At 32.7% G+C, this 11,439-nt stretch overlaps 1 protein-coding gene and 1 pseudogene across 2 annotated transcripts; both read left to right on the top strand.

Annotated features, from left to right (window-relative positions):
- Positions 1-5,679: 5,679 nt before the first annotated feature.
- LOC120218289 (1-aminocyclopropane-1-carboxylate oxidase homolog 1-like) lies at positions 5,680-7,068 on the top strand. Of its 2 annotated transcripts, XM_039215272.1 has the most exons (4): positions 5,680-6,240; positions 6,311-6,632; positions 6,706-6,962; positions 7,021-7,068. In XM_039215272.1, exons 1-3 carry the CDS (start codon positions 5,714-5,716, stop codon positions 6,955-6,957), a joined length of 1,101 nt encoding a protein of 366 aa, XP_039071203.1. In that variant the 5' UTR covers positions 5,680-5,713; the 3' UTR covers positions 6,958-6,962; positions 7,021-7,068. The 2 variants fall into 2 exon arrangements, with proteins under 2 accessions (XP_039071203.1, XP_039071202.1); XM_039215271.1 differs by lacking the exon at positions 7,021-7,068 and having other exon boundaries at positions 6,706-6,969.
- A 1,617-nt stretch (positions 7,069-8,685) lies between these two features.
- On the top strand, positions 8,686-10,352 carry LOC120218293 (annotated as a pseudogene).
- Positions 10,353-11,439: the final 1,087 nt, after the last annotated feature.

Here is an 11,439-nt window from a genome sequence, read left to right on the forward strand (position 1 = left end):
ATTGAAGTTGAGATTCCATCGCTCCGAATATTGAGAGAAACAAAATTGGATGAATCTGAATGGATCCAAGCTAGAGTTGATCAATTGAACCTTATTGAGGAGAAAAGATTGAAAGCTATTTGCCATGGACAGATGTATCAGAAACGGATGATGAAGTCTCATGACAAAAAAGTACATCCAAGAGAATTCCAAGAGGGTGATCTAGTATTAAAAAAGATCTTGCCTATACAAAGATTTCGTGGGAAATGGATGCCTAATTGGGAAGGACCATACGTTGTGAAAAAGGCCTTTTCCGGAGGAGCGTTGATCTTGGCAGAAATGGATGGAAAAATTCTGAGAAATCCAATAAACTCGGATTCTGTCAAGAAATATTATGCTTGAAGAAAAAAAAAGAAAAAGAAAAGAAAGAAAAGAAAAAAGAAAAGAAAAAAAATAGAAAATGAAAAAAAGAGAAGAAAAAGAAAGGGGGTCAAGGTGAAAACCCGCAAAGGGCATCTTGTAACCAAATGAAGGATTTGAGTTGAAAACCTGAAAAGGCGGCTCAAATGCAGGTTGATATTAGGCATCTGGCAATTGAACCCTCTTAAGATTTTGACAGTTTGGGAGAAACTTCACATCTACAAGCATTTCAACAACGTTTGAGATCTTCCAGACAAAAGCTTACATCATCTCTAAATTGTGTCAACTTGATTAATTTAGAAATACTTATGCTTATAATTTGTTGAGACATTTGAATTTTATTCTTATGCTTGTCATAACTTTGAATACAATTATATCTATTTCAAGTTCAATTTATTTGAGATTCAATTTATTTTTGGAAATTCAATTTATTCTTTTCTATTGAATTAACATAATTTTGAAATAATTTAAAGATTTCTGAATATCACTTTATGTTAATACTTTTAAATACATGGAATACAAAGTAGGCAAATCATCACTAGCTTAAAGCCATGAACATCAAGATTATTACAAGTGGTGCTACCGACAACAAGGTCGAATCCGCCAAATCTACTCATCAATTGCTCCAACCGATCACCATTCAGTTCTTGCACATCTGTTTTCAAAGATATACTAAAACAGTAGAAGATGATCTTTGCAGTACTGATTCCAGCAAAAAGAAACAAGACATTGATATCACTGGGAAATATGTCTCTATATAGATCCTTGTGTATGGTTTTTAAAGAAAACTAGAAGCATTTCCACCTCATCAGGTTCAAGTGGAGCAACTTTATTCCTTCCAACCCATACTAGATTCCATTTTCAGCATTCATTAAGAACATACTTCTGGACACTCTAAGGTGGCTCATTGTCATAAGCTTCAAGAACCTTACAGATCCTTTCTGTCAATTTGGCACTTCATGTACATGTTATAAACAGTTTAACTTCTTGGATTCCAAGAAGGCCATCATTTCTTTGTCAATGGAAAAGCATCAGCACATGAAAGAAGCAGAATAAGAGAAACTCTGTTGGCAGATTATGAATATAGCCTTTTTTAGTGTAGCAGCATGGAAATGCTTCGAATCTCCAAATTCTGGCTTTATATCGAATAAGTACTGTGATATCCCGAACCAAGCATTGAATTTGGAAGATGAATTTGCCAATAGCATCTTCTGGAAGTGTTCTTTGAGTTATCTGATCTGGTTGGACAGAACAATCATTGAATTTGGAAGATGAATTTGCTCATAGTAAAAATAAGGATACTCAATAGCATCTTCTGGAAGTGTTCTTTGAGTTATTTGATCTGAAGAAGTGCATCAGCAGCCTTAGTCATTTGAGCAGCATAAAATTTGCCAATTCTGCAATTAATGAATTTGGACCACACATCTCTACCTGGCTATTGAAGCTTCAGCCTTTGAGAATCCCATTTTTGTCAAGTATAACAGTTTATTCTCCTCATCAGAATCAGAATTCAAGATTTCTCGGTATTAGAAGAATTATCGATATCTGTGAAATCATCTTGAAAGGTTACTTCATAATCAGATGAGTTGTTATCAGAATCAACATGTTGCCTGAATACAAGCTTTTCAAGAGCCTATACTATTGAATTTTATTCTCAAGAGATTTTTGTGACATTATATCTACATTTGTCAAAGATGATAGATTTCTTTCATTTGAAGAAGAAAAATCTATTGGGTTTTTACAATTGAAGAAATACTCAATTCACCAATCTGAAATCAAATAACTCAACATTCATGCATCATATTTTAAGTGTTTACAAAAATAGGTGCATTTTCATTCATTTTCATCTATGTTGAATTTTTAACAGGAATTTCAAAGATTTTAGCAAAGATTTGAATCCATCATTTGATGGAACAGATTTTCCAGAGAAGGTTCATAATGAGAAGAACTCATCTGAAGAAGGAAGAAGAAGTTCATAATGAGAAGAATTTGTTCAACCTTTTACTTGAATCTGTCATTTGATGGATTAACTTTTCCAGAGAAAGTTCATAATGAGAAGAACTCATCTGAAGAAGGAAGAAGAAGTTCATAATGAGAAGAATTTGTTCAACCTTTTACTTGAATCCGTCATTTGATGGATCAGCTTTTCCAGAGAAAGTTCATAATGAGAAGAACTCATCTGAAGAAAGAAGAAGAAGTTCATAATGAGAAGAACTTGTTCAACTTTTTGTTTAAATTCATCATTTGATGGATCAACATTGCCAGAGAAGGTTCATAATGAGAAGAACTCATCTGAAGAAGGAAGAAGAAATTCATAATGAGAAGAATTTGTTCAACCTTTTACCTGAATCCATCATTTGGTGAATCATCTTTTCCAGAGAAAGTTCATAATGAGAAGAACTCATCTGAAGAAGGAAGAAGAAGTTCATAATGAGAAGAATTTGTTCAACCTTTTGCTTGAATTCATCATTTGATGGATCAACATTGCCAGGTAAAGTTCATAATGAGAAGAACTCATCTGAAGAAGGAAGAGAAAGTTCATAATGAGAAGAACTCATCAAGAGCTTATTCAACCTTTTGAATGACTCTATCACAAAAAGGAGGTCATCATCATCCCCAGCAGAAAGTTCATAATAAGAAGAACTTATTTGGAGAAAAAGAAGAATTTATTCAATATCTCCATAATGATCAAAGTAAAGTCAAATGGATAAAAAAATTTATTATCTTTTCATCTTTGCCCTATTCTTGTTAACACAAGAATGGGCAAAGAGGGGCAGCTGAAGATACTAAATTTTTTTTTATCCATATTATTATTATTAATATTATTATTATCCTTATTATTAATATTATTATTATCCTTATTATTATTAATATTATTATCCTTATTATTATTAAATTATTATTATCATTATTATTATTATTATTTTATTATTATTATTAATTATATTAAATATATTAAATACATAATAATAATTACAGACCCATTACATTTGGACCGACCCAGTTACAAACCAACCAGAACCGGTCCAGATCCAACCAGAAACCCTAAATATTTGGGTTTCCAGTTAGGGTTTCCTAACCCTAATCTAACCAGCCGCCTCAGCTCATAGCCGTTGGATCTGGCAAGATCCAACGGTCCAGATGGCTCCAGAGAGGAACCCTAGGGTTTGATACCCTAGGGCCACGCGGCGCCGCCCCAGCTTCCACGCGGCTGCCGACAGTTTTCTCGCCGCCTCCGCCGCTGCCACGTCCCAACCGAAGACTCCAGAAGATAAAATGGCAGCCGTCCACGCCATGGCTACTCGGTGAGTCACCACTGGTAGTCCGGTGACTCACCGAGAGCCCTTCTTCGGACCGGTCCGACGGCTACAATGGTGGTGGCTATAAAAGCCACCACCCCACCTGCGAAGAAAAAAAAAGAGAGGACAGAAACTAGAAACAGAGAACGGAGAAGAAAAAGACAGAGAAAAGAAAAAAAAAACAAACTAATACCAACGATCTCAGCAGCAAAGAACCAGAAGAAAAAAAAGAGAGAAAAAGGAAGAAGAGACTTACCGAGGAAGCGTCGACCACCGGATCTCGTCAGAACCTTCGAAATCGAAGGTATTTTATAAGATTTGCTCCGATTAGGAGCCTTTTAAAGGAAGAGAACACCGGGACCGTCTTTAGGACGGTCCGATCTATCTATTCGTATAAAAATATTTTTTTCCGGCCACCGGATGTGGTGGCCGGCGGTGATATTCACGGCGGCCCACGGTGGCCGACCGGTAACCGGCTTCCCTCTGATGAGGGAAGCTAGAGAGAAGGCAGAGAGTTTAAAACTCTCTCAGTGAAGAGAGAGAAGAAAATGGAAAATGAAGGTTGGCCCTTCGGGCCAGCCGGTTTTGGACTCTTATAGTCCTTCCCGAACGACGTCGTTTCGGGAAGGACTATGCGCGTAATTATGAAATAGTTAAACCCCGTCCGTAGTCCCTCGTATTTGTAAATTTTACATTTTGGTCACTAAACTGAATTTATAATAATTTTAATTCAGTCTTTGAATTTTAATTTTATTCATTTTAGTCCTTTTTATTAAAATAATATATTTAGGATAAATAATAGATTTAATCCCTCAATTTTAATAATATTTTAATCCTTAGTTATATTTTTAATTTATTTATTATAATATCCGAATTTTAGATAATTTTTTTAGTCACTAAATTATTAAATAAGAAAATAGCATGTTTAATCCCTATAATTTTGGTTAATTATAAATTAGATTTTTAATTTAGTCAGTTATTTTATATGTTTTCATTTATTTTATTGTTTTTAAATATATTGTTTTAGTAGTATGTTTATTATATGAATAAATATTTTTTCATATATATATAATAAATAGTAATTTTTAAATATTTATTTTAATATCGAAGAAAATGACAGTCTTAAAACAACTGGATGTTCTATTCTGATGTTTTAAAATTAAAAATTAAACAATATTATTTAAAATTTATCAATATCAAAGAAAAGAGCTGTCTTAAGGCACCTAGAAGTTCTTTTCTGATATTTATAAATAAATAAATATTTTTTTATATATAATTTTGAAATAATAAGATTATAAATTAAATATATTTTTGAATTTTTAAATTTTAATAATAAGAGACAATTTATAATTAAAAAGTACCAATTTTGGGCGTTGTAGGGGTGCTAATCCTTCCCTAAACGTAACCGACCACGAATCCCTTTTTATTATTAAGAACGAGTTTTTGGTTATAAAACGCAGATCAGTTCATTTTTTAATTGATGTTTTTTATAAAAACTCTTTTAAAAGAAAAATTTTTAGGTATTCGACCTACCTGATTCAAAAGGTCGATGGCGACTCCCAAATTATTTTCAAAATTATTTATTCACATCAATTTCCCCGCCAAATTTAATATTTCGTGCCCGGACGAAAACCGGTTACGACAGATGGTATTTGTTCATATTAGTCATTCACAATGCACACACCTTATAGACGTAGCTGCTTGAACTCAATATCTCTAAAAATAACAATATTTCTCTTAATCACTAAGTTCACTTGATGAATTCAATTTCAACTTGATTTCTCTTCCTCTACCGGTACCGGAAATTTTGCTCCTAACGTTGAAATTTATGTTATGTTTTAATATTTACATAAAATAATAGGATTTTCTTTTGTTTAGATTATCTCTAGTCGCCATCACTTTTTCTGATGCTATCCTTTCACTTCCCCACTATATTTATTTTAATTCCCTTGTTTGTCATTCATCAAGATTGTTTCCCCAAAGAGGTTACATTCAAACACAAGAGATAACAAAAAATGGTGGCAGGTGAAGTCCAGTTCGAACTGAAATACGATCGAGTGAGTGAAATCAAAGCTTTCGATGAGACAAAAGTTGGTGTCAAAGGGCTTGTAGATGCCGGTGTTTCGGAGGTTCCCCGAATGTTTCATCGCCCACCGGATACTTTCGGGGAAACATATGTTCCAAGCGCCTCCCAGTTCAGTATCCCTGTTATAGATCTTCAAGGAGTGCAGGGTGATCGTAGTACTCGGAATTCGATCATCGAACAAGTCCGTACTGCATCGAAGGAGTGGGGTTTCTTTCAGATCATTAACCATGGAATTCCTGTGAGTGTTCTGGAGGAGATGAAAGTTCGTGTACGAAGGTTTTTCGAGCAAGACGATGAGCTCAAAAAACAGTTCTACACTCGTGATAATACGAAAAAAGTTGTCCATAATTCCAATTTCGATCTCCTAACTGCCCCTGCAGCTAACTGGAGGGACTCTGTTTATTGCAACATGGCTCCTGATGCTCCTAGGCCGGAAGAGTTGCCCGAACCATTCAGGTATATATATATATATACACACACACATGTAATAATAAAATGTTACTCAAATGTATGAATTTTGGCATAGGGATATTATGTTCGAGTACACCGATGGAGTGATGAGTTTGGGTCATTTGCTCTTCGAGTTGATATCAGAAGCTCTGGGATTGAATCCAGATCATCTGCTGAAGATAGACTGCGCAAAGGGTCTCGGTCAGCTGTGCCATTACTATCCGGCATGTCCGCAGCCGGAATCGACAATCGGGACAAGCAAGCATGCTGATAGTACCTTCATCACTGTGCTTCTGCAAGACCATATTGGTGGTCTCCAAATTCTTCATGAAAATCAATGGATTGATGTACCTCCAGTTCCTGGAGCTTTGGTCGTTAACATTGGAGATCTTTTACAGGCAAAGTCCTATGAGAATTACATTAATCAATTAGATTCAGAACTATGTGACTGATCGAGTTTTTTTCTTGCAGCTTATATCGAATGACAGTTTTGTAAGCGTGGAGCATAGGGTGCTGGCAAACTTCGTCGGACCTAGAGTGTCGGTTGCGAGCTTTTTCACCACAGGTTTTCATCCAGACCCGAGATTGTATGGACCTATTAAGGAGTTGTTATCGGAAGATAATCCTCCGAAATACAGGGAAACTACTGTGACAGAACATATGATTCACTTCCAAAACAAAGGCCTTGATGGAAACTCTGCCCTGCTGCATTTCAGGATATGAACTAGCTCCCTCTATGACAATAAAAAATGAAGCATTTGGTCTTTTCATCTGTAGCTAGGGTCAGAAATAAAGAATAGATTGTATGTATGTACGCATGCATGCATTCTTTCATCTTTATGGTCTCTTGCATCTATCTTTGGTCCATGGTTCTGGTATCCTTTGAGTTGGATTCTTCTTCTTGTTCCCCCCCCCCTACGTTGATAAATAATATTCATTCCGTCCCAATCATGATAAACAGGCAATCGGAAAGATATTGACTGATGAGAAATGTGGACATGATTATTCATAGTTGGATTTTGAGGTGGGTTACTGGTTGCATCACAAAATACAAAAAATCTATCTATAATCTACTTATAATATTATTATTAATAAGGATAAAGTATACAAATAATTACCGACTAGAAAGTGTTATTTTGTTGAGTCTCCGACTATGTATCACTTTGTTAAGTCTCCGACTATTAAAAGTTACAAAATAGTATCATGACTATAAGATGTTGTTTTATTGAGTCACCTGATAATTAAAAGTTATAAAATAATCATTTGACTATTCATATATTTTAAACTCGCATTTTTTTTTATTAAAAATTGACGACCGTCTGAATTGAACGTTAAATGATGATAAATAAAAAATAAATGAAGGTAAATAAAATATGCATATAATATAATGTATAATATGATATGATACGTAATAAATGTAACAATATAAAAATATATGCTTATATGTTAACAATAAATATAAATGATATATCAAATATAAATAGAAGTATATATAAAAATAGCATGAGCGAACTTATCTCAGTGTTTAAAAGAATTATTCTTCTTCTTAGAGGTCATGGGTTCGAGCACTAGTAAATGCAAGGGTGATTTGAATGTTCATTGACAAATGTTTAAAAGTACTTAAGATATATACTACTTTAGAATCACATTTAGCTTAATCATATATATAATTATATTGAAACAAAAGTTCTCTTTTATTATTTCTATTATCATATTACAATGACAAAATCTCTTCTCTCTTTTTTGTTTCTTTTTTTCTTAGCTCCCTTATTCTCCCCGAAAACAAATATTCTCTGTTCTTTTTTTCTTTTTCTTTTTCCTTTTTTTACGTAAAATGATTGTTTATTTAGTATTTATAAGGCTCTAAAGATCACCAAAAAGAGAATTCATAGTATCTTTTCATTAATTAAAATATATAAATTAAAAGAAAGTAAATATTTTAATAATTAAGGAGATCTTAAATTACCTTAAATAAATGATAGAAAGTATATAGTCGAATTTATTTATAAATAATCAATAAAATAATAAAAAATTCGTAATAAATGGTGAGTAAGAGTGAAGATAGGCCAAGAGGAGTAAAGTAATAACCCAAACTAAGCAAGGACTGCCCAAAATTCTCTTATTAGATTCGTACTCAATTTTTTGAACGTGTTATCTTCACTAAAATAAGCATATCTTGAGTTCTCAATGTCTGATTGAGGCGTTTCAAAATACGTTGGAAAGCTAACTGAAATCCTGTTCTATTTCATGAAGACGTCATGCCTTGGAAACTTTCGGATCCCGCTTGAAATTTTGTTGCATCGAAATCAATATCGATAAGAATGTTTGGGCCTTAAAAAAAGTAAGCCGGACGAAAATCATGCATTACAGGATCGAGACTTATGGACTGATCAAGGAATTGTTATGGGAAAACAATCCACTTATCTATAGAGAAGTCTAAAGAAGAGATTGATGAGATTAGGAAGTTGTATGTTTAAATTGTTGTCGGAAGCTCTTGGATTGAGGCCAAAGTACCTAGAGGAGATTGGATGCTTAGAGGGACTTGCAGTTCTAAGCCATTATTATCCGAAATGTAGGTAACAGTAAGCACTCGAACAACGACTTCCTAACAGTGCTTTTACAGGACCAAATTGGTGGCCTGCAGGTGCTTTATGAAGATCAATGGGTCGATGTTCCCCCTGTCCCTGGTGCCTAGGTGGTCAATATTGGAGATCTTCTTCAGGCAAGTCTCACTTTCTAATTATACTACTAGTTTTCTCCCCCGGTTTGATCAAATAATTATCATTTTAACTAGGGATGAGCATGAATTAGTTTGGATCGGCTTTTAGCTTATTCGACCTGAATATTATATCTATCCAATTATTATTTGACTCGATTTGAATTTAGGGAGGTTTCATCCAATATAAATTCAACTCAATTTTTAGGATAAAATCAAACACGATACACACATATATAAAAAATTCATTTTTAATCGATAAAATAGAGAGTTAATTGAAAATATTATATAGAAATATATTTATTCTTGTAATTATATCAAAATATATAAGAGATAATTCTCAAGTCGAAGATTTTTTATTCTAAATATAAAGTTGATCTTATTCTTGAAAAGCTCAAGTATGATCTTGATCCAAACTCAAATTTTCAAAAAAAAAAATCCCAAAAGATCATATCGAGTCAAAACCCATCAAGTCTGAATATTATGTCTATTCTTAATTTTCACTATTCCAATTATCTATCCATACATACGAATCCAATAGCATTGTGATGAGTTAGAAGGAATGTTTTAAAGGAAAAAAAATTATGTCAACATTATAACCGATATAGATTAACTGATGTAATTTTTGGTAAATGACTAATTAATGAAATTATATAAGTAGAGACATAGAATTTTGTCAAATTAAAACATGAGGACTAAATCATAAATTTGAATATTGTAGGACAAAAAACAATATTTGACCAATAATTATTGGTTAATAGTTGCCTTAGGTATATGATATACAAGCTATGCTCAATCCATCTCAAATACTAATATCAAATTGGATCTTTTTAGGGTTAAGTACACTCAAGGTCACTATATTATACTAAAATGACTGTTTGATCGCCGTACTTTTAGAAATTACAAAATGGTTATTAAAGCATTACAAAATGATCATTGATTTTTATCAAATTATTACAAAATGGGCTTTAAGTTTATCAAACATTTATAGTTATTATAACATTGCAATAACTGTTTTATAACTTTTAAGTTCAGATTGGTCATATTTTATTTGGTTTAGTATAATAATTACATGAAGCAATTGGATTTAACTTTTTTTTTACAGCTTATAACAAATGATAAGTTCAAAAGCGTAGAGCACAGGGTGTTGGCAAACCGTGAAGGGCCAAGAGTATCAGTGGCATCCTTCTTCACCACTGGTATGTTACCATCTTCAAGGTTTTTTGGACCAATTAAAGAGCTGCTCTCTGATGACAATCCTCCACGTTATAGACAGACAACAGTTAGGGAGTTTGTTTCCTACATCTATGAACATGGCCTTGATGGAACTTCCCCTCTTCATGTCTTTAGGCTTTGAAAGAACACCATATAATTTTTCATAAAATTTGCTGATGGAGATGTTGGTTGATCTATTAAAATTTCTATGATATAGTTGATACATTGAGTGGGAAGAAGTCGGGAAAAGTTTATGGGGATCAATGTTGAATTAGAATTTTTGAGGGTTCAAAATGCATTTTTATCATTGTATGGATTTGAAATTTTACGTCTTTAAAGGGATTAAACTATAAAATGTATATTTTTGGTGTCAAAATATAATTGTATCATCATGAACTATTTTTCATTCATCAACGTTTGAGTATTTTCTTTCAAATTTGAATGATGAGGAGATCAAAAAGAATAATATATCTTGGATTTAAGTTTTATTAATTTTGGGGGTTTTAAGTAGAATCATCTTAGAAGAAAAGAGAGAGGAGAAAGAAAGATGTTTTAATACCAATTACGCTGTAAACGATGGTTAATGATAATCTCATAGTTATAAAGAAGGATATCGGTCATAAAGAAGATAAAAGGTGAAAAGTTTATGTCAATTTCAAAAAAAAAGTCCTAAAACACAATGTGTTCGCTTTAAGCAATTAATGATCGAGTGATGAAAAAAGAGCAAAACTAAAAGCTTTAGTGATAAAATTAAAAACTCTAAAAGTTAGAAGAGACCAAAACAGAAACATGTTAAAAGTTGAACGCCTACACCATTTAGTTTACCCAATGAATTCAATAAATAAAACAGAAAAATTAAGATAATAGATTGTCATTGAAAAAAAAAACCCTTTGACGCGTTTAACACGTAAGAACTGAGTCACACGATACCACATAAATTTAGGGTTAAATTTCTTTTAGGGTCCCTATACTATCCTGAACTATGATTTTACTCAAATAATAGTTTTGGCACTTATATTGCTTTTTAGCATGATTGTCATTATCGAATTGAACTGGACCGGTCGCTTGAACACATGAAATAAAACCAAAATTTGAGTGAACTATTGCAAATCTTTAATTTATTTGATTTTATTATTTTTAAATTGATAATTCAACTAGTTAGATTTAAAATAGATAATCTCAACGATTCAACAATATATCTGATTTTTCCAACATTGTTCTTTTTTAAGAATGATAAAACAATATTAAGTGGTTTAATTTGGAAATATTTTCAA

This window comes from Hibiscus syriacus, unplaced genomic scaffold, assembly GCF_006381635.1.
Source record: "Hibiscus syriacus cultivar Baekdansim isolate YM2019G1 unplaced genomic scaffold, ASM638163v2 tig00110195_pilon, whole genome shotgun sequence".
Classification (NCBI taxonomy): domain Eukaryota; kingdom Viridiplantae; phylum Streptophyta; class Magnoliopsida; order Malvales; family Malvaceae; genus Hibiscus; species Hibiscus syriacus.